Consider the following 24820-nt stretch of genomic DNA (forward strand, 5'->3'; position numbering starts at 1 on the left):
CTTCTTTCTTATCACTAAGCCTTTAGACCAATCAGATTTTAATTGGCAAAGAAAGAGGGAAATATCTCCTTGTAGTAACTGGGTAAGAGTGGGAAAGAAAGGCAAGATTACTAGAAGCCAAGCAAGTGCAGAGGAGGAACCAGAGGACAGAGGGAGTGAAGAGACATCACAAAGGGCAGAAGGCTCGACGGGAGGCCACGACAGCAGGGACAGAGCATTCAGGAAGAAAGGAACACCATCTGGTGATGGAAAAACAGAACCACCTCACAGAACCACCTCTGGTTTGTTTGGTGGTTTGTTTTTTTCACCTAAAGGTAAAAAAAGATTGAAGCAGAAGAAACATTGGCGAGGCAGTTCCCTGTGATGGCCATCAGAGGGTACTGTGAGTCTGGCATGGTCTAGCTGCTGTCAAGTTTCAGAAAATGGATAAATGGGTGGTGAAGTAATTTGCAAACAGTCCTTGTAACTGCATGTCGAACATTAAAAATTTGTGTTTCTAGGATTACTTAGGAATTCTCTTTTAACAAAATAAAAATAATGTATAAACAGATTTTTGTGGAAACTGTGTATTATCTACATTTAAAATAATTTTAAAGGGTTTTCTGCTTTTTCCAGATAAACTGATGGATTAAAGGTACTGTGGTAACAGTGCCTTAGATTTATATGGCAATTCTTGCCAAAACCACCAAAATCAGGTTCACTTTTATCATGATGTAATGTTTGCTTATCCAGTAAATAATGCAAAAGGATACATGTAGTCTCTATCTATCTCCTATTTAAACTTCTTTTAGGAGATTAAAACCTGGCAGCGAGACTAGAGGTACGTATAACAACTTGCACTTATTCAATACAATTAGCAACTTCAGAGTTCAGAGATGAAGAAGGTCCCATCTTGATGGAGGTACAGGATTTAACTATGTATAGAAAAGGCAAGGCCCACTCTAGGCAGGGTGACCCCTTGAGCCAGCATCAGAAGGAAATGTGTACAACCCTTGATTAGAGCCAAAAAGACCAGATTATACTAGCGAATGGAGAAAAAGTTAGAAAAAATGAAACAGTATCTGTGGAAATCTTTACCTCTAAGAAATCTGAAGTATCCTAATAAACAACAGTCTATTATAACTTCATAAACTAGAGAAGCCATGATAAATGTTTGTCTTTTAAAAAGCTTTAAGGTTTCACTTATTTATTCAACAAATATTTACTGAGCAGCCATACTGAGCACTGAGGGAGGTAGTGGGGTAACTACGTTCCTCCTCTAATGAAGCTTTACTCTGTCTGGTAGGGAAGACAGACATTAAGAGAGAGTTGGAGGTTCCTATAAGAAATAAATAATGACAAGTTATTTTATGTAATTGAATAATCAAGTTATTTTATGTAATTGAATAATATATAATCAAATACTATAAAGAATATTCTAGGACAACTTTGCCTAACCCACACAATTAGAATAAAATTATCTGAGGAAGTAAGGTTCAAACTAAGCCCTGATGAATGAACAGAAGTTAACCAGGCAAAGATGTGGGGGAGAATGTTTCAGCATGCAGAGGAAATGACACATGCAAGGACCCTGAGCTGAAAGGCAGACTACTTTGAGAAACTGAAAGAAGGGCAGTGTAGTAGGACAACAAGCAAGAAGGGAAAAAGGAAATATGAGACGAGGTAGTGGAGGCACTCAGGAGCCAGAGCATGCATGGCCTTCTCGTGCTCATTAGGAATTTTAGGGCTTCATTCTACAAGAAAACAGGCTGGGTGCAATAGCTTATATGTGTAATCCCAGCACTTTGGGACGCCAAGGCAGGTGCACTGCTTGAAGCCAGGAGTTTGAGACCAGCCTAGGCAACATACCAAGACCCCTCATCTCTATACAAATTTTTTTTTTAGATTAGCTGAGTAGGCTGGGCATGGTGGCTCACACCTGTTATCCCAGCACTTTGGGAGGCCAAGGCGGGTGGATTACTTGAAGTCAGGCATTCAAGACCAGTCTGGCCAACAGGGTGAAACCCATCTCTACTAAATATGCAAAAAATTGGCCAGGTATTGTGGCGCATGCCTGTAATTCCAGTTACTTGGCATGTTGAGACAGAAGAATGGCTTGAACCCAGGAGGTGGAGGTTGCAGTGAGGTAAGATTGTGCCACTGCACTCCAGCCTGGGCAACAGAGTGAGATACCATCTCAAAAAATAAAAATAAAAAAAATTAGGCAAGTGTGCTGGTGTATACCTGTGGTCCCAGCTACTAGGGAGGCTGAGATGAGAGAATCACCTGTGCCTAGTGGGGGTGGGGCAGGTGACTGAGGCTGCAGTGAGCTATGATCGCTCTACTACACTCCAGCCTGGGCAACACAGTGTGACCCTGTTTCTATTTAAAAAACAACAATGACAACAACAAAAACCCAGAACCCACTGAAGGGGAACAGCATGATCAGCAACAGATAAAAAAGACTGGGAGTATAAATACAGAAATCAAGTAAAATTTCATCAGCGTTAAGACAGGTATCTTAACAGAAGTCACACGGACGTTTTCCAGTTTAGGAGAACTTAACAGTTGAGCTACATTATTTCCAATATTCATCTGGCACAGACTTGGCAATATACTTTACAGCACAGAAAATGAAGGTGTCTATGCCCAGTAAGAAGGAAATGAATGCTTCTTACCTTTGGACTGCTGGCCTGAGGAAAAAAGAGTAAAGGATAATTTGATAGTATTGCCTGGGAATTTTTATAATTTTAAAAACAAATATAAGTCCATCACTCAAAAATATGGCACATAATTTAATCATATAAGACACCATATTTTAAACAAAAGCGGGACTTTTAAATCAATAAAATCTGATTGCTAAACTTATTTTGATTGTGATTTTTTAGAAAAACCAATGAAATTTAATAGAAGTCCATTTTAACATTAAAGAGTAAATTAATTTGCTAAAATTGATTGAAATAACTGGACTACATTATAAGATATGCTTCTATCATACTAACTGTATCTTGGTGCTTTGGTGAGGAGGGAGAAGACTCATTTTCAGGTAAGCAGGGTTTGGAGGCAGGTGGAGATTCCTACAAGAAATAAGTAATGAAAAAAGTTACTCTATTTTATATAACTATATTTCTGCCTCTACTCACAGTGGGAGAGCTTAGTAAGAGAGAATAAGAAATTTTTTCCTTGTTATTTTCCATCTATATTCAGCTCCAAAGCTAACAGGGTACTGATTTGAAAACTATAAATGTTATAAAAGGTTTATAAAATACAGTGCTTTTATAGCAATTATAGTTACATTTAAGTAATGCACATGGAATTACTCAAAAGAAATGATGCATGCTGCCTTAGAATCATGATGTTACATCAGTTTGAATTAACCATATTTAAAATAAGTAAAACCTAAACACTTCTGGATAAATATGTTATAATCATGATACTAACTTGCTCTTGGTATGGTAAGTATAAATACACAGGATTAGGCAAGGTCACAGAAGTAACCTGGCAAATGCCAGAAAGACAATTTAATTTTAGTCAAAAGCTATATAAGAAATTGCTATTAGCATGTAAGGTAATTCATAGGAAACTTGCTAAAATTTGGAAATAAGGTATTTTAAATTCAAGAAAGAAACCTAAGATTTAAAGATTAGTAACTCCCCAGGAAAAAAAGTTTTAATGTCTAAGCCTACAAGAGTATCATTAGAGCAAACCGATAGCTTGTTTTTTAAGCAGTCTGCTTTGTCAATATTAAAACACAGAATATGATTTCTATTACAAATAATAGGACTACTTTGACAGGACTATTCACGGAAGGTAAGACAGAAGAACAGTTATTTTTGGTAGCAACAGCCTACCTCCACTTAAATTTTCTCCATTTCCCTAGATGTTTTGAATAATTTCAGAAAAAGATAATTTTTTAAACTATACACCATTACCTATTAGCAATTTTTTCTATCAAACCAAAAAGTTCCTTTGAACATTCGTCTCTAGGTATGTATCATCCTAGTTTCCTATGTTTATAAATCTGGAGAAGGTACTGTCAACCAACCGAGGAATCTGTTGTAAGTAACACTTGCAAAAAACCATTAACTCAACATTTATTCGTTTGGAAAAATGTCTTCAGGTTTAGATCCTACACAATTTGTAAATATAGAAACTAGGTAGCAGTGAAAGTTTACATGGAAACCCTTGAAAGGACAAGCTTATAAATCAATCAAAAAGGCACTATTAATGGAGAAAATATTAAAATCACATCGAATAAAAAAACTTCAAAAAATTTAACTTAAGGTCCAAATTTCACTTAAGTATTTTTTCTGATAAAATCAGATCAATTTTTGATTCCTAGGACTGCCAGATAGTAAAATACTATGAGAAAGAGATAAGAGCCGAAGATCCATAAACTAGAAAATAAGTAACAGAATAAAATGACTGATAATTATGATATTTTTCACAGCACATTCAGTCCCACAGACATAAAAACCACAAATAAAGTAATAATGTATATATGATCATAACTACTGTAAACAAGAAATAATTTTACATGTATACATTTATCTATATTTAGATATATGCATGTAAATATACATCTTAATATCTATGAATAGTGGTTTTAGTAAAAACAGAAAAAAAAAAGCAGAAACAAACAGATGCATTGACACATATACACACACAGATATACATACATCTACCTCTCTAAGGTTATCTGCCAAGTGAATTAGGACCTATGTCATCACAACAACATTTGCTATACAATAATAGATGGTCCTTGACTTCATGACTGCTCAACTTTAAGGTGGTGGCAAAGTGATAGGCGTTCACTAGAAAACATACGTTAAATTTTGACCTTTTCCTGGGCTAACAATATTCAATATGACACTCTCTCACAATGCTGCACAGAGGCATCTAGCTGCAGCTTCTAGTCAACCACCTGATTACCAGGGTAAACAGACTGCAAAGGAAAACAACTGATATTCTACAGTGTACCATACTACCGAATGATTTTGCCCAACTGTAGGTTAAGGTAAATGCTCAGAGCACATTTAAGGTAGGCTAGGCTAAGCCATGACGTACAGTGGGTTGGTTAGGTGTATTACATGCATTTTCACCTTGTGATATTTTCAATTTATGATATTTTCAACTTATGTGGGTTTACTGGGATGTAACCTCATCATAAGCTGCAGAGCATCTGTATTACGTTGCTGTGATTACATTTTAAGTTATACATATTTCATCCCTTATCACGTATTAGCTAGTTTGTTCTAGTAGTCAGTGCCTTTGTCAAAACCTCAAAAATTGCCCTATGTTAAGAAACTTATGAATCCATTTGCAAAGGGTAAGGTCATAGTGGGGAGGGGGGGAAGGGGACGGGTTAAAAAAAAGACATTTCTACCAAAAATAAGTAAATCTCTAAACTCAGAAAAATCATATTCTTGCAACTCTGGGACAATGAGATGAAAGAGGAAATGTAATAAGAACTGCATACAAGTTATTTAAAGCAATTGACTGAAAATTAATTTTAAAAAATGAATCAAGAGAGATTAAAAAGGAGTAAGATTGCTTGATGTTGAAAAAAAAGAAAAAAGAGTAAGAAATTGTAAGCATAAATCATCAAAATAATCATCCTATTTGTTTCAGTATGAAGAGGTGGTGGAGTTGGTTCAATAATGGTTTGCCTTAGAACAGTGTATATGGTATTTGGTAGTTTCCTATTTATCCTGAATTGTAATCTGGTTCTTGGTTGAATGAATTTTTCCTATTAGAAATCTCTTAAGTATCTTACTTACCTAGATTAATCTCAATACTAATACATTTTCAAGCATATCTTCAATAGCACAGACTCCAGAATGCCATTCATTTAACGTAGTCTCTACATTCAAGACAAGATCCTTACAAAATACAAACTGGAAACTAGTCAGCTACTTTCATTATTTTCTATTAGTCTACCTAATACGCATGTATGAAGGCTGTTTCTACAGCTCCACTCCACCTTTAAATTTAACAAAGTCTAATTTTATAGTCACTTGTAGCACCAAAATATTACACTTGTTTTGACCGATCAATTGAGATTACTTATAAAGGAAATATTAACTATCATAATTCAGGACTGAAAGTATCCGAACATAATGAAATATGCCTTACAGATGGTTCATTGCTTTCCCGAACACACATAAAAATTACAGGAAAGCTGTTAATCATGCTATAAGAAGCCTGATGGTTAAAAAACCTTCACATCTGAACATGAGCATGCCTAAATTTCTGCAAATTCATACTAAGTTCCCAACTTATCCCCCAAATGAAGCCGCACTGTGAATAAGTAACTTCTAAAGAAGTATTTAAAATATCCATTCTAATGTTTGCATTAAAATTAGTCCCTCTAAACAGAGAACATGACTTATCAGATTGATAATAGAATTGCCTTCTGCAGAGAGCATTTAGAAAAACAAAGGGAACAGAATTCCAATATTCCCTGGGATGAGGAAAATTAATTAAACGTCTTCCCTATGAAATCTCCTAGAGACTGAAGACAAAGGATAACAGATATGTGACTTTAAAATAAGGTAGGCAAGAAAAATCTGTCATCTACTAGGATCAAATGTATCAAGGTATACACATCAGTAAGCCACAGATAAGTCAGTCCATTGTGCAAAAACCAAACCAACCAAAACCTACTTCATGACAAACTGATGCTAAATACACAAATATGTAGTCATTAAAGTATGCAATTTGGTTAAAGAAAGAAACAATGTAGAAACATTTCAACAAACATGCAGATCAAGAGCTTAAATTAGTTTAAAAAAATCAAATGCTTTAGCTAATCATATTTATTAAACACATAAAATATTAGTACAAATAGTTATAATTCACTGTACAATATAATGCAAAGAACTTGCCAAAAATCTCAACAGTCCTACCTTGTCATTAGTGTCCAATACAATGGTGCTGTGTCTCCACTTTGTTAATACTATTGGCTCTTGCAGTCGCCTGTCCAGGCTCCTACTTTTAATTATTTCTCTTTGCTGCTGGGATGAAGCATTATACTAAAACAAAACAAAGCAAAAAACATGAAATGTACTTCATAAACAATAGAAACCAAAGTGGAATCTAAACATCCTGGCTCCAAATGACAATGACTGTTAGGCAAAGTTCATCATATAACATCTCCATACATTTTCTAGCCTCAGTTTTCTCATCTTTAACCGGAACTGTGGCACAATTGAGAAGATCACAGACTCTGGTGTTACAGAGACCAAATTAGTGTTATCTTTGGCAAAATATCTAATCTTACTCAGTCTAAGGTTTGTCAACTGTAAAGTAGGTATAACAGAAATATCATCTCATTCACAGAGTTGCTGTAAAGATCAAAGTATTAAAGAACAAAGTATAAAAATAGTACATTAATAAATATTAACTATCATAATTTATAAAATAAAATCAGATAAATTAATTTTTCTACTTCTACCTCTTCTACTAAAATAAAAAATAAGCATTATTTTAAAAACCTAAACCGAACATTAAATTCAAAATGAACTAGTAAGTTCTTTACATATTCTGGATTCTAAATCTTTCTAAGCTATGTGAGTTGAATATATCTTTTCCGAGTCCATAGCCCATCTTTTTCCTTTTGTTTATGACATCTCCTACATAGAGAAGGTGTTTTGTTTAATTTTAATCTAGTCACATCTGTCAATCTTTCCTTTTATATAGGCTTCTGAATTTTGTTCAAGAAATCTTTCCTATAATTTGATATATTCTTCCACAGTCTTTAAAGGTTTACATCTTATATTTATTTCTTTAATCTAACTGAAATTAATCATTGAGCATGAAGTGAGGTCAAGATCTACTTTTATTTTCATTTTTATCACGTGAATAACCAATAATCTTAGTAACATTCTTACTTAGTCCATGCTTACTCCATTGATATGTTTTCTTTTCAGTTGTTGTTGCAACATCTCAGGTGACGCAAACCAGTGTGTGTTTGTTTTTGTTTGTGGGCTCAAAAGATGTTCCTGTACCAGCCACCTGAATAGCGGGGACTACAAGCACATGCCAGCACACTTGGCTTTTTCTTTTTTAAGAGCCAAATTTTCCCTAACTCCACTGATTTATAATGCCACATCCAATCTTTATACATGTGCCTTTACTATCCCAACTTAATTACCATAGTTGGAACTCTCTCTCTCCTGTCCCCCACCCACCAACTACTCCCTATACAGGAATATTTTGACTCTTTATGGATATTTGTTTGCAAATATATTATAGGTTCCATTTCCTATAAAGTGAGGGAAAGGGTATTAAATGGAAATGCACTGGACTTGTAGATTAATTTGGTCATTGTTATAAAATTCAGCCTTCCAATCCAAGATCATGATGGTATACTGCACCATTTATTTGGGTCTTCCTTTATTCTGTTCTGAAATTTTCTTTATTAAAATCTTACAGATCTTTAATAAACACGTTCTTAGTTACAACTCTTATTGCTACTGCTGCTAATGTAAACAGTACCTTTACTGCTATCACATTTTCAAACTCACTTTTTACTAGACAAATGGGTAGTTTCCGTGTTAATTTTATATCCAGTAACTTTGCTGAACATCAGTTTTAAGTTTGCAGGTTCTCTTGGATTTTCTAATAATCAAAAAAACCCAACTGCATCCTTCCTTTTTAATTCCATTATTTATTTCCTTTTTTAAATTGTTGAATAGAAGCAGTGATAGAAACGTTCTAGTTTAGTCCCTAACTCTAATGGGAAAGCTTCTGTAATCTCACCATGAAGTATGAGACTTACTGCAGATTATTTAATAGATAACCTTTAGCATAATGTGTCATTATAAGAAAGTGATTTGCATCTGGCTGCGGTGTCTCATGCCTGTAATCTCAGCACTTTCGGAGGCTGAGGTGGGCGGATCACCTGAGGTCAGGAGTTTGAGACAAGCCTGGCCAACATGGTAAAAGCCCGTCTCTACTAAAAATACAAAAATTAGCCAGGTTTGGTGGTGCATGCCTGTAAGCCCAGCTACTCGAGAGACTGAGGCACAAGAACACTTGAACTTCAAGCTCTGCTTGAGGCCGAAGCTGCAGTGAGCTGAGATTTCACCACTGTACTCTAGCTTGGGCAATAGAGTAATAGTCTGTCTCTAAATAAATAACTGTGATTTCCTTATAGAAGCATATTCTTGGATCATAGTGTTTTTATATCCGTTTTGCAAATCTTTTAACAGATGTGTTTAGAACATTTACATTTAATGTAATTATTTATAATGTTAGGATTTAAGTCTAGCATTTTATCATTAATTTTGTTTCTCCTTTCCTACCTTCCTGTGGGCTACCTGAGCAATTATATTTTAAAATATCTACAGTTTCTTAACCCTCTCGTTACAGTTTTTTGGTGCTTGCTCTCGGGATTATAATATACATAATTTATCAGTCTACTAGTATCAACATCTAACTACTTCTAGTGGAATACAGAAACCTTACCAAAAATTATATCCCTTTACTCTCTCCCTCTTTATGAAAGAGTTGTCTTAAATATCATTACTGCATACCAGGACTACTTCAGAAATGTTATAATTTTTGTTTCAAATGTCAAACACAATTTTAAACACCCAGGACAAAAGTCTCCCAGATATTCAACCTTTCTGCTGTTCTTTATTCATTCCTGATATTACAAGTTTTCTTAACCCTTCCCTTCTGTTTGAAAGACTTCCTATAGCAACTCTTTGAGAGCAAGACTTCTGGGGATAAATTTCTTAGTTTAGTTTCATTCTGAAAATGTCCTTATGTTACTTTCATTCCTGAAGGGTATTTTTACTGCAGAAGGGTTCGCAGTTCTTTTCTTCTAGCATTTGAAAAATGTTATGCCACTTCTTTCTGGCTTCCATAGCTTCTAATAAGGCACTCACTTCAGTCAAATTATTATCATCCTAAAGGTAATGTATTGTTTCACTGAGAGGCTTTTAAGACATTGTCAGGAGGAGTGGGGTTCTTAAGGTTTCAGAAATTTTGATTACGATGAGCCTGGATTTTGGGTTTATCTTATTTGGTGTTTATTTAGCTTCTTGACTCTACTGGTTTGTCTTTTGCCAAATTGGGGCGTTTTCAAATACTACTTCTTCAAAGTATTTTTCTGCCTCACACTCTTTCCTTTCTCCTTCTGGAACGCCAATGAAAGGAAGGTTAGAACTTTTGTATTTTCCCACAGGTCTCTGAGGCACTGTTTTTTGTTTTGCTTTTTTTTCCCCCGAAATCTGTTGTCTCTCCGTTGTTCAAACTAAATAATTCCTACTAACCTATCTTCAAGATCATGGATCATCTACTTTTTTACCACCATTCCATTATTGAGCCACCTAGTATTTAATTTTTGGCTCTAAGATTTCCCGTTGTTTCTTCTGTGTATCTTCCATTTCTTTGCTGAGACTTCCAACCTCTTCATTTATCTCAAATTTACCTCAAGTGTGTTTACAATTGCTTGCTACAGCACTTTCATGAAAGCTGACTTAAAATCCTATGGGATAACTCATTCATCCCTGTCATCTTGGTGTGTCACCAATCTACTGATTGTCTTTTCTCATTCAAGTTCAGATTTTCCTGCTTCTTGGTATGACAAGTAATTCCAGGTTATATTTGGATGTTTTGAGTACTATTAAGACTTTGGTTTCTATTCAGGCATATTTTAGCCGGCTGTGAATCCTGTTTACGTCCAGAATGCATATCTCAGCCTGCTTTTATGGCCCGTAGTTCAAATGTCAATTTCTTTCTTTCTTTTTTATTAATCTTTTCACTACTGTTCTGATCTGCCCTGTTTGTGCACTACTCAGAGGCCAGTCTGAAACCTGGGCAGTACGCTACATCATGTTTCAGTTCTCAAAGTTTTTGCTATGTTAATTCTGGTTGCTTTCATGCATAGGCCTCTGGGAATGGTGTCTAGGACCTTATACATAGTTTAGAAATCCTTTCTCTGGCTCCTTCCTTTCCATAATCCTCTTCCCATACTCTGCTTGGGACAGCGTGGGGTGCTGCCCTGTTGCTGTTGTCCATTTAGTGCACAGGGCGGATGAATCACAGGGTTCCTTGCATGTACTCTGGGCCTAGTCAACAGGGCTCCACCCCATAGTCTCCACGGCACCCAGGCAGGGACGGGGAGAGTGCTGTTTCAACAGCGTTGGTTAGGGATGGTTGACCGGGCTTCATAACATAATATCATGCAGAAGGAAATGCTTTATTTTGCGGTGTCCACCTGGAACAGAGTAGGTATAATAAACAGAGAGCGTGTGCTTTACTTGGTTTAAAATGCTGATAATGTATTGCCACAGATTTGCGGGTTGGCTAAAAACTGGCTGATCTTGAGGGGCTCATTTACACAACTCTGTCTCTCATCCTCCTCCTAGAACCAGGGGGCTAGCCTGGGCACATTCTTCTCGTAGCAATGGCAGAAGTGCAGGGGCAAGCCCTGACTACAAGCCCATGTCAATACTCTATTTGTGTCATGTTTGTTCACGTCCCAGTGAAAGCAAGCCACACAGCTGAACTCAGTTAATGACAGGACAATTCCTTCCCCCACCACCCACAGTAGGAGGCCACCATAATGGTACACAGAAAAGAACTTAATACTAAAGAAAGAATGGATCCAATGATACTACCATCTACTGCAGTAGATGATCTGTCCTTTCACCCTGTGATGGTTTTTAAGATTGTCTCCTTCTTGTGAAGTTCTGCAGATCCAGCAAAATTGGTTGACATGTTGATTTATTTTTATCTACCCTTGACAGTATTCAAAGCATATTTTCTAAAGACTCATGTCTTCCTTCAATTTTAGAAAACTCCTAAAAATTGTATTTTCAAATATTGCTTCTGCACCATTCTTCCATTTTCTTCTTTTGGAGTTCCTAATATACGAACATAGGAAACTTTCAACTCACTCTCCTTTTTTCTTAACTATGCGTTCACATTTGTTATCTTTCTGTCCCTGTCTAAAGTTTATGCTACTGACTGTATTTTTTATTTCAATAACTATGTTTTTTCATCTTAAAGATTTTTCTTTATTTACCTATTCATGTATGTTTTTGTTTTTCCCAATTTCTTATTCTTTTTAAATGAAAGTCTTCATTTAACTTTGATCATCCACAGCCTAATTTTAAGCCTTTATTAAATTATTATGAACATTACTTTCATCTGGAGTGAATGACATGTCCTGATTCTTGATTTTTCTGTCTATAATAACAGCACTGATTTCTTCATGCATTTTATTTGAAATATTGAACAGCAGACTTCACTGTGAGTGAGGAATGTTTTGCTTTCTCTCTCTTCATTTACTCTCCTTTCTTTCTTTCTCTCAATCCTCCTTCCTCTCTAATAGTTTTGTGGTTCCCTTCTCCTACACCCAATCCAGAGTGTTTGTATTTATATATATATTCTATTTTACTCAGCTGTCATATGAATATGTTTCTTCTTTCCAATCTTATAACAAATACATAGGACCATATCCTATGTATTTGCATTTATCACAACATATCACATAATACTGAACACCAAAGACGTAATCAGAAAACAGCAGTTAAACTAAATTTTAATATTTGCATTGGGAGGCTACAAGTTTGACAGGATTTATCTTAGACTTACTAAGTAAGTATTAAATTGCTTAGAGTGCAGAATGTAATCTGCAGTTGTTTTTATCATATAGTAACAATCTATGAGATAGTGACTCTACAACATTTTTCCTTATTTCCTCATTTCTACAGTATTTAACCCAAACCTGTTCTCCATATCCAATTTAACTGAGAGTTAAAGAAACTGTCAAGACCTTCTAACAATTTATGCTAAGCAGCAAATGGCAGCAGAAAATAAAATAGTATCACAAAACTGAGGATTCAACACTGGTCACAATCAGTACCCATTTCCATTGCTATAAAATACCTTTTGAGGTCTTGATTCAGTCTCTTGCCTCTTTTCTTTCTTTCACTAAAGGTATCTCTGAAAGCAAAAAGGTTTCCTAATGCAGCCTATAGTTCTTCTGACCAAGGAAATTATAGAAGTGAGTTATTAAGAAACCCAATAGAAATATTTAGCTACCAGTTAAGGCTCCAGATTCTTCCTGATACTAGGCTATCCTGGGAATCTCTGCTTTCAAAGGACCCTAACGTGGGACAATCGCTCAAAAGAGGCCTTGTGATTGAGGCCATTATCCAGGGAATCAGAACCCACTCTGAAGAAAGATACAGCAGAAGATTTCTCTAAAACTCAACTGGTATTTGAGGTACTGGTAGGAGCTACAATTCAAATCTGTCAAGTGGAACAAAAAATTTAATATGTGTATTTAATTATTATGCTAATGAAGTATTAGTCTTCTATAACCTAAATCATTTTCAGTGAACTAAACTTTCAGCATATTTTTCTTCTGGTTCCTTCAAGTGGAAATCAAATCTTGTATTGTATAAGCATAACCCCTACTAGAACAGCCTAACAGAACCAATCCCTGTTATATATAGTTTTCAATACTGAATAATTACATCCCCCCAGAACAATATTCTTACCCCAACATATAAGTTATTATACATTTTGGCCATCATGATCCATAAAATTATTCTTTCCAAATTAATCACTAAATTTTTTAAAAATAAATGGTACCAATTTTGAAGAGTAGTATCTGAGGTATTCTACTACTTCTTCATAGCACATTAATAAATTGCTTATGTTATTATGTTTATCTCCTTTCCCCTAAAAGTTGGTAACAGTCCTATTAAGCTTGAGGTATGATTTCCCCACTTAAAAGTTTTATTGGAAGACAATGAACTATTTAGAAAATAAAATGGCAGGTTATCAAGCCTTTTATAATATTCAACTTTAAAAAACTGTTGCTAGAGTATCACAACTGCTAAGCTATAATTCTTAAAAATATTACAGAGTTATGAGTGCTTGGCACTACTTCAAAGTTTCAAGGGTAAATAAGGTTTTATCTTCAGAATCACATTCTAAAAATACAAATTAATAATAAAAATTTAAAAATTGTAATCCCAGCACTTTGGGAGGCTGAGGCGGGTGGATCACGAGGTCAAGAGATCGAGACCATCCTGGTCAACATGGTGAAACCCCGTCTCTACTGAAAATACAAAAAATTAGCTGGGCATGGTGGTGCGCGCCTGTAATCCCAGCTACTCAGGAGGCTGAGGCAGGAGAATTGCCTGAACCCAGGAGGCGGAGGTTGCAGTGAGCCGAGATCGCGCCATTGCACTCCAGCCTGGGTAACAAGAGCGTAACTCCGTCTCAAAAAAAAAAAAAAATTTAAAAATCCACCAATGTTTTATTGAATTATGTTTCATAATTTTAAAAAGTAATTTGATCAAACATTCAACCCTGAAATACGTGATTTGTGGCACATTTAGATAGACTTTTTATTTGGATCTTTTCATTCGTGGTATTTTACAATTGATGAAGTAAAAACACAATGTGATAATATTAATAGCTTCTTAACTTTTTTTATACAGGAGCTCTTATAATTAAAATACTAAAATTATCTTCACTAATACTAATATGTTAAGCTGAAAATAGTATTTTTAAAAACAATCCTATCATATAAATGTACATTTTCATATGACTCCTAATTTAGAAAGTGTAATTCAAACAACAGAGTTGTTTAAAATATGGAATAGTTGGGCCAGGTGCCAGGTGCGGTGGTTCATGCCTATAATCCCAGTACTTTGGGAGGCTAAGGGGGGCAGATCACAAAGCCAGGAGATCGACATCATCCTGGTTAACACAGTGAAAACCTGTCTCTACTAAAATTACAAAAAATTAGTGAGGCGTGGTGGTGCACGCCTATAGTCCCAGCTACTTGGGAGGCTAAGGCAAGAAGAATCACTTAAACCCGGGAGGCAGAAGTTGCAGTGAACCAGAATCATGCCACTGTACTCCAGCCTGGGCAACAGAGCAAGACTCCATCTCCAAAAAAAAAATTACATGTATTTTTTAATGAAATTCTATGGAATAGTTTTTTCTGCTGAGTAAAGAGAAAGTACCTACATAAAATGTGTGATAAAGGATCAAAAAATGCTTATCTGAAGATGTGACAAGTTTTCTAAACTACAAGAAAATTCTGAGGCTATAATTCATAAACAAATTAAAGGAACCAGTATTTCCTTTATCTATCTCCTCATCTTCAACACCCGTGAACTTTTCCACTATAGCCACCTACATATTGTTCCATGAGATCACAAAATTGTAAAAGCTGTCAGTTACAATGGAGCTCTCTTTTGCTACTTGGTCAATTCAGACTCACAAGGGTATTCTTAAAAATCAATTACAGGATATGTATTTCATTTTCATCCTACCCAAAACAAGCCTTAGAATTTCATAAAATAATTAAAGGCCAGATAGCATGCACATAAAGAAGATAGCACTATTAATACTAGTTTACTAGATGTTTCCCAACTTATAGTCAATTTAGTAACATCTAGTGGTTTTTTTCTAGATCCACATTTCATTTATACTATTAATATTTTTCTTTAAATTGACTTACTTTGGGGAAAAGACAAATTTTAAAAACTAAAGTATATGTAACAATTGACACCACATATTTGTTTGCTAATTTTAACTGTTTTCTAGAACATTAAAATAATGCAACAATTAAAATTTATATGTTTGCTCAGATATCAATTAAAATTATTTCAAGCACCAACAGTGATATACATATGACCACTTGGAAATCTACTGCCTTAGATAAACTCAGCAGCCATGGTGCACTTGTCCAGAATGAGATGTCCAACTAAATCCTAGGACATCTTATCACATGTTGCCTATGTCTCAGCCAATGAGTGGCTCAATTATAATATACATTTACATAAGAGGATAAACTTGAATACTGAGTTACTTTTCTTTCTCTTAAAAAATGATTAAATATAAGAGCAACTTTAAATCAATATACTCAACACAACTAGATATAAGATGGCATTATTGAAACTGAAGAGAATTCTTCTAAGAATCAGTAAAGGCCAATTTCAAGTTAAACAAAAAGAAATTCTGAATAGGAATAATCAATATCACACAGTGAAGATACCTGTACATCTTAGAAAACTTATACTACTCAGTATTCTTAGTGAATTCTGAAAAAAATTATTCTTGCTACTTTGTACAAGTAGAATGAAGATTTTAAAATAAATCTGCTGAAACCATCTCCAGGTATTACTTCATCTACTATTTTTAAATAGAAATTTGGCATTAAGGTTTATTACCTTTGGCAATTCCCATTCTGACCGAGATCCATCTGCACTGTAGTAATATTGTCTACCTTGATCATCAACATGCTTGAGCCACTATAAAAACAGAACAGGTGTTTTTAAATTAAATCTAAATTACAGTGAGTTACTATCAGAGATACTAGATTTAATTCTTATGAATTTTATTCTACTTGCTCAAGAACATTGCAACAAAAATTTCTAACTTACTAATTATACTAACAGACTTGCAGTTTAAGTTCGGTAAGAATAATTATACTCATTATTAAACAAGACTTTATTTGCTCTCTCTCTTCTCCAATGTCTGGCTAGTTGTTCAAGCACCACTTAACAATGAACAACATATAACATAAAGATACACAGATGTACATATGCACTGGAACACAGGTACACTCCCATTCTGAACACAGAATGGTTTGAGGAACTGACAAAGGGAATTGCTTTTCAATTAAGTGTACGACTAAACCATTTAAAGCCTAATTTCATGCAAACCTTTAGGAATTACTTTCTGTGGTCAAACACAACAAAATTTAAATAACTGCAACAACAGAACATCGTGCAATATAACACAGAAAATACGAGGAAATAAAAGGCTATGTATTACTAATACAAACATATGATCTTGAGGATGAAATAAATGAAAAAACTGCTTCCGTATGTTCTAATGCCAAATAATTGAGGCAGGAAAGAGGGATAAAAGCCTACCCCATTTATCCCCAAGCGTATCTTCTCAGAACATGCACAATCAACCAGCTGTTTTCTCAAATGATACCAGAAGCAATACACACAAAAAATGTCAATATTCATTTCCAAACTAATTAATCATAAAATACTAGATTCATGGTTTTTGTTTTACATAAATTTGATTGTAATAGAAAAAGGAGAATAGGTAGTGAGACAATGTACAATAATGGCACAGAGAGAAAACTATTTCCAAAAAACTATTCCCTCAGAAAAATGTAAAGAAATATGCCTACTGAAGAAATCTAAACAAATAACATTTAACAGGTGTACTCTTAAAAGGTCTTCCTTGGGTATCAAGACCACAAAAATCACTATCATCCTTAGCAATTTAAAACCATGAATCAGCAGTTATTCTGATTTTCATATTGTCAATTGGCATGATTATAAAGTGACGATAAAGAATATTTTCATAATTTTTCTTAAATACTACTAAAACTATTATGAGAGAATTTTGCCAAAAAACACTAGATGAGAAAAAAAGAATGTACCTTTTCATTAGTATAGTCACTGGTATATAAGGTATGCCCACGTTCATCCAACTCTTCTGACCAACCCTTTGGAGGAGAACCACACTGACTATCTGACTGGCTGTAACAAGTGCTGTAGTAGTTTTCTTCTGATGAAAGAAGCTACAAACAGTCAGAAACATAAGAATTTTTCTTCTTTGAATATAAACATGGAGCAGTTGAAAGTCTAATGAATCAATTTTATTTGACTGTAAGTACTAAGATATCTAAAATATATTTGATATTTGATTTTTGAAAATAAATTGATGAGTCTTTAAATGGTACACTGTAAGTGGTGAGGTAAAATTAATAGCAGTTATTTTATCACATTAGTGCAATCCTAGAAAAATTCACCATAATAAAACTGAAAACAATGTTTTCAGACTAAGGAGAGACTGAATGTTCTTAAATGCTGCTTTTGAACTAGAATCAAGTTTTAAAATGAGAGGAGTGGGTATTTGCACACATATCTATGTGTAAACAAAGGAGGCAATAGGGAACTTCATTAGACTGAGCTCCCTCTCATGTACCACAAGCACATAGACACATGGGGCAAACAACACTGCTCAATAAATAAATCTCAAACTATTTTTCTGTAATTTGTGTTATATTTTATTGGCAAAATTTTCTAACCCATTCAATCAAATGCTTATTAAAGACTGCTGGAAACTAAACTTCAAAACAAGAAAAAATAATATTGAGAAAATTCAAACATAATACAGAGAGACAAATAAAAAATTCTGTATAAAAACAATATAGGAGCCAGGCACAGTGGCTCACGTCTGTAATCTTAACACTTTGGGAGGTCAAGGCCAGAGGATCATTTGAGTGCAGAAGTTCAAAACCTGCCTGGGCAACATGGTGAGACCTCATCTCCATTTTTTATTAAAAAGAAGAAGAAGAAAATAATATAGGTACATATGATAAACTGCAGACACATGAGAGAAGCAAATTAGAAGGGAAAATTTAGCAACTTTTTATGCCTACTGACAAGAGGCACCATAATATGACTAAATTGCAATTTGCTTTCTGCACTTAAGATTCATTTAAGAATTATTTATTATTTAATAAGAATTATTAATTATGTGCAACAAATAATTCTATTACCTCTAGGTAGAATAGTTTCGGCAAGTAAAACTTATTCATTCATATTTTCTATCATCATAATTTGGTCTGAAACACTAAGAGGGGTAGATTCTCAACATTGTAGTTAAAGATATAAAGAGCCTAATATTAATATGTTCACAAAAACATAGGCAACTTCACATAAGCACTGCATAAAGTGAATTATATGTGTTTTACAACAAATACATTGTTAAGCATTGAAAACCTAATTCAAAAATCAGGAGTAGTCTTTTTATTTAACTGAGGCAACTTAAAATGCAAGCTCATAGATAAGAGAAGTGCAATAAAATGTTTAGAAACAGAAAAAGGGCAACTGAATTAGTAAAATTAATTTAAGAAATAATTAAAATCACAGAATTTTTCAAAGACATGAGTTTCTAGTTGACAAAATTCTCATTGTAATTTTCCAACTTTTGCAGAGTAAATCTGATGTTCTCTTCTACCATGAAAAGTAACCTCCAATATCTTGATATGCTTTATATTATACTACAGAAACAGACTTTAAGATCTGGATATTCTCTACTGAAAAATAGTTGTTTAATGGCAGTTAAATAAAAGTTAAGATTATTTTTGGTGTGCATTCTACAAATGTTAACTATTCTAAACCTAGTAACTCCATTCAAAGATGTAACCAATTCAGTAACTTTGGGCTCTACTGTGCAGCAAAGGTAACCTAGCACAAATACGAGTGGGCTATGACAGATGTTCCATTTATTGTAGAATGGCAGGTAGGTATCCCAATTGATCATCTGAACAGAAACTGCTAAAAATGTTACATAAAATGCTTTTTAAAAATAATGCATGAACGAAAGGTTAATTAAATACTCAGAGGTCAAAAGCTAAGTGGAAACAAGAATCAACAGAGTCACGAAGAATAAAAAAAAAGACCTGCTTTCCTCTTGAAGGCATTTGCCAGACCCCAAACTAAAATGTTAGTTTTCAAGACCATGTAGGAGTGTTAGAGAACTGGACTCAAGATTACCAAAAGCAGGAAGTCTAAAAGGATATCCCGCAATACAGAGCTGGGAACTCCAAAGACTTATACCCACAAATTATGGGTGAACCATAAACACATCTTATCCCTTTATTCCACACTAGGAAAATCATAGAAAATTTTCCCAACAATTAGGGAAAAATAAGGGGACACTCCAGCCACAAGAGTCTTCATGAAATCCAGATTACTATTAACACTACCTGTGTGGCTTATAAAAACTAAAGCTAAAGATGTTACTTTTAAATATTCATAGTTTCCCTAGGCATACAGCAGAAGAGACTCACCTCTGAAGGAAACCACCTTTAACCTCAACATTAAAGACTTCCTACTTATGACTTTCCAAGAACTATAACCTCACATTAAAACAGATACACTCTCAAAACACCCTGAGTGACAGTCAGTAGAAAAATGGTATAATCAGACTTTCTAAAACTTTATATACAGAAATTAACAAAAATGAAATAGAAAATAAGACTAGAGAGAGATGACAAATAAATGCAACATATAATCTTCACTTGATCCTTCATTGAAGGAAAAAAAACTATAAAGGGTATTACTTGACAACTCCATGTATTAAATAGCATATTAATGTTATATGTCTTGGGTATGATAAATGTATTGTGGTTTTACTAGAACAAGTCCTAATACGTAAAATATATTATCTGCTTTAAGTCGTTCATTACACACATGTGTGTATGTGTGTTTGGGCAAGTGAAGGGAGAGAGAGACAAATAAAGCAAATGTGGCAAAATTTTAACCATTGGTAAATCTAGATGAATAGTACATGGCATATTAATGTTCACTGTACTATTTTTTCAAATTGTTGAAGGTTTAAAACTTTTCAAAGTAGTGATATCAGGAAACTCTCCCAAGCAAATAAACTCCCCCAAACAAATTTAAAATATACCTTTCTGAAATTCAAGAATTGGTTTAACATCAAATGAAGGTATACACAAAGAGAAAAATACCAGACAGAAGCTGGCTAGATCTTGAAATACTGAAAATGATGCATAGAGACACACAGATGAACACAGTGAGATTAAACATTCATCTAATCAAGGTTCTAGAAGAAGAAAGAGGATATGGGGCAAGTCTATATACAGATACAGCTAAGAATTTTCCAGAATTGGTCAAAGACAGGACTCCCCAAATTCAGAAATCCCAACGAAGTCCTGGCAGAAACTAAAAATACCTTCACCAGTTACATCACAGTAAAAATACAGATACATGATCTTTAAAGCAGCCCACAAAAAGCGACAAACTATGCTTAAAGGAAAGACAATCAGATTGACATCTGAATTTTCACCATCAACAATGGATGCCAGAAAATATGAGAATAAAATCTTTAATGAACAAGGAAAAAATAAACAAGTAAACAGTTAACTTAGAACTATATACCCATGCTCTTCAAAAATAAAAGCAAAATAAATAAATTTCTAGACAAAAACTAAGATTCCATTACTAACATACTCTCATGAAGGAATTAAAAGCATGTACTAATGGCTCATGCCTGTAATCCCAGCACTTTGAGAGGCCAAGGTGAGAGGATTGCTTGAGCCCAGAAGTTCAATATCAGCCTGGTCAACATAGTGAAACCAGGATACAAAATATTAATACAAAAAGTTAAAAAAATAGCCAGGCATGGTGGCTCACGCGTGTAGTCCCAGCTACCTGGGAGTCTGAGGCAGGAGGATGGCTTGAGCCCAGAGTTTGAGGCTGCAACGAACTATGACTACAGCACTGTACTCCAGCCTGGGTAACAGAGCAAACCTCTGTCTCCCGCCAAGAAAAGACTCATATCTATGACAGAAGAAGAAAATGTGAGAAAACAAAGTGGCAAAAATCAGGATTAATTCTAGGAGTCATGTACAACAACGTGGGAACTAAAAATAGAAATATAACATATGACAGCAACAGCACAACAGCACACACATATCCTATATTGCTTTAAGGAACAAGAAGATAGTGATAAACTTTAGACTATGCATAAATTACGCATGCTAAAGCTGTGCATTGCAGTCCTAGCTACTGGAGAAGCTGAGGCAAAAGGGCTGCTTGAGTCCAAGACTTTGAGTTTGAGTCTATCATGGGCAACATAACAAGATCCTGTCTTAGCGGAATCTCAGGCCTCGACCCACTAGATGTCAGTAGCACGTTCCCCACTGTGACAACAACAAAAAAATCTTCGGACTTTACCAAATGTCCCTGGAAGGCAAAATCAGCCCTACTTACGAATGATTATTCTAGGGTAATAAATACTAAAATAATAAGCTTCTATGTTAAGATAGAAGAGCCAACAGTTGCTCCCTCTCAAACTCCACTAAAATCACAACAGCAAAATATTCTTAAAATGACGCAATCCCACAACAACAGTGAGAACAGTCAAGCAGATGAACAAAAATGAAGGAGAGTGGGGGAAAATGAAACCCGACAAGCTTACAGAACAGAATCTGCAAATAGCTCAGGAACTGACAACACTAGGTATTTCTGAAACGGGAGTGAAAGCAGTGGTACTAAAATAAGGACTAATATTGCCAGAATCTCCTTCCACATACCTGGCTGCTTGGTGTGTAGCCCATCCCTACCCCAGCAGAAGTATAAGTATGGGGAGTTATTCCCTCTGAGAAGGGAAAAATATTAAGATTCTGAGTTGGGGGAAAACAGACACAACAGGGACATAGATACCAAGAGAAAGAAGGGAGACTGAGAGACCAGGTGCAAAATGAATGCCAACACCAAGACCCAGACAGCCCTTACCTTTCTTATTAATAGTTAAACATGAACGATTTTTCTATTTTTGCTCTCACTTGAACACTAAAAACACAAGTTACTACCAAACTAAAGCTATAAATAAACCAACAGAAAAATGGGACAAGAAAAGAGTTAACTACAAAAAGCTTTTGGAGTCTGCTAAATACAAGATGTGTTCCCTGATTTTTCTAGCTCCTATCTACCTGAAGCCTACTTTTATTTGTATGAGCTAGCTGCTTTCTATAAGAGCAGAATGTCCTATGCAGGTGGAGAGGCTCAATCTATTAAATGGCAGGATTTCACTCTGTTCCATCAATCCTACCAAGTTACTCCTGTACATCTAAATAGCCCCAAGGCTTCTTGCCAGACTAATGAGATAAGTGTTTCTGAAAATACAGCTGGCCAATTCACTGCACCATCCTGCAAGAGGCATGGAGGAAGACAAAACCAGGAGGAGAAAAAGAGTACAGACACTTGTTAGAGAAAATGATTTTAAAGCAAATTGTTAGACTTAACAGAATAATTGTAGCAAAGGAATTATAATTATTTCCCTTATATATAAGTAAAAAAATGGTCTTGTACCACTGATTGACAAACTGGGAAGTAGTCTGGTAGCCATACTAAGCCAACAGAGAAAAATATTATTTCCATTTATTTAGCTGTGTCACATGTTTTCCATTTTTTTCTAAAAAATGTCACTGGACAGCCAGGTGCAGTGGCTCATGCCTGTAATCCCAGCACTTTGAGAGACTGAGATAAGAGGACTGGTTGAAGTCATGAGTATCAGACCAGCCTAGGAAACACGGCAAGACCCAATCTCTACAAAAAAAAAAAAAAAGTTTAAAAAAATTAGCCAGTGGCATGTGCCTGTGGTCCCAGCTACTGGGGAGGCTGAGGTGGGAGGATCACTTGAGACCAGGAATTTGAGGCTACAATGAGATATTGCACCACGGCTCTCCAGCCTGGGCAACAGAGTAAGACTCCATCTCTTAAAAAATTGAATTAAATTAAATGTATAATGTCATTGGCTTGTGCAGTAACAACTGAAATAGTATCTTCTAAAACATAGGGAAGGCACTGGCACTAAACAACTTAACCCCAGTTCTGGAACAAGTTCACACACTATCAGATTAGCAGATGTCCATTAGTCAGAGATAAGGAAGTAGCCAGCAATAGTATTAGTAAAGCTTGGAAATAATTTTTAATCTTCTTAGAGACTCAAGTGTTCTAACATGCTGACAGTAAAAAACAAAACTATTTACTTCTTTGGTTTCTGAATAATGAAAAGAGAAAATCTGGTAACTTGTGGTTGCTCCTGAATCACTCATACCTCTTGATCCCCTGGACTTTGGAAATCTCCTTTGCTAATGCTTGCATCCCGAGTCCAACGAGGTGGTTTCCAAGTTCTTTCCTGTGTTCCTCTGTTATAGTAATAGCAACGCCCTGAGCTATCTTTATGAGTTTCCCATTCTCCATTAATCTGAATTGCCGGGCTCCCAGGAAGTGGGGGAAGAGCAGACTGGGATATTTTCAGTTCTTGAAGATTAGCATAGACAGGAGAATCTGGCCTTCCTTGATTTGGAGGTGTGGTTGCCTGTGAAATAAACATTTTTAAATTTCATGTTTAAATTGATATAACATTTAGGTCAAAATTAAATGAAACAAGAAGATTTATAAACCTAATACTAATTAATTTAAAAACATATATACAGGTGCATATATTCTAAGGAAATAATAATTTAACAGTTTTAATATTCATAGTTTGATCGAAAATTAAAAGCTTCAAACTGAATCCAAAGTATGCATAATACTTTCCTTTACCTGAAAGAAAATGCGATGAACAGCTAAGAGTCGTGGGTTCTAATTTAAGATCTAGCACTAACAAGTTGTATGATATTGGGTAAGATCACTCTACCTCTCTGAAGCTGACATTTGTTCTCTCAAGAAATGAGGAAATTGGACTAAACAACCAAGGTCGTCGTCTTTGGCTCTCAAGTTCTATGATTTTAGGCAATCTTTTAAAATATAAAAAGTTTTACATATGAATGGCGTAGTTTTTATTATGAGAATTATCAAAAGAAAGATTTCATATTCTAAGCCCTAACATTAAATCAGGAATATACGTGAAACATAAAAGAGGAATAATACTTAAGCTAAGAATTTACTACATTCTAGTCCTTCTCAGGTATAACTTCTTAGAGGCTATAAACAAATCATTTAATCTCTTCCTAGCTTCCTTACTTGTAAATTTTCTAACGGTAGAAAAATAAGAATTGGTAGTAACTCTGATTTACATGCGTAATGTTAAGCTACAGCTTTATTTACTTTTAAGTATCTCACTAGATGTCAGTCAAGAGCAGGATATGTCATACCCCTCATATAAGGACACTGTAAATCGTATTTAGGTTACACACAGAACTTCAGTTGCTGAAGAAAAAAAAGCACACGTCTGAGAACACCTGCTTACACTATGTATTCGTATTTGTATAAATATATACACT

At 34.9% G+C, this 24820-nt stretch overlaps 1 protein-coding gene across 13 annotated transcripts in view; it reads right to left on the reverse strand.

The window, feature by feature from the left end:
* The window catches only part of ARHGAP12 (Rho GTPase activating protein 12), a 135049-nt gene that overhangs the window by 38218 nt on the left and 72011 nt on the right, over positions 1-24820 (reverse strand). For 3 of the 13 annotated variants that reach the window (XM_039478860.2, XM_039478861.2, XM_074405239.1), the window contains exons 4-9: positions 23650-23913; positions 17432-17572; positions 16197-16277; positions 6888-7013; positions 2982-3056; positions 2658-2672 (exon numbers count right to left, since the gene is read on the reverse strand). In XM_039478860.2, coding sequence (XP_039334794.2) covers positions 2658-2672; positions 2982-3056; positions 6888-7013; positions 16197-16277; positions 17432-17572; positions 23650-23913 — 702 coding nt within the window. The remainder of the gene's footprint in view (positions 1-2657; positions 2673-2981; positions 3057-6887; positions 7014-16196; positions 16278-17431; positions 17573-23649; positions 23914-24820) is intronic. The other 10 variants (XM_074405243.1, XM_074405242.1, XM_039478862.2 and 7 more) reach the window with 7 other exon arrangements.

The sequence above is a fragment of the Saimiri boliviensis genome, chromosome 8 (assembly GCF_048565385.1).
Source record: "Saimiri boliviensis isolate mSaiBol1 chromosome 8, mSaiBol1.pri, whole genome shotgun sequence".
NCBI classification, from domain to species: Eukaryota; Metazoa; Chordata; class Mammalia; order Primates; family Cebidae; genus Saimiri; species Saimiri boliviensis.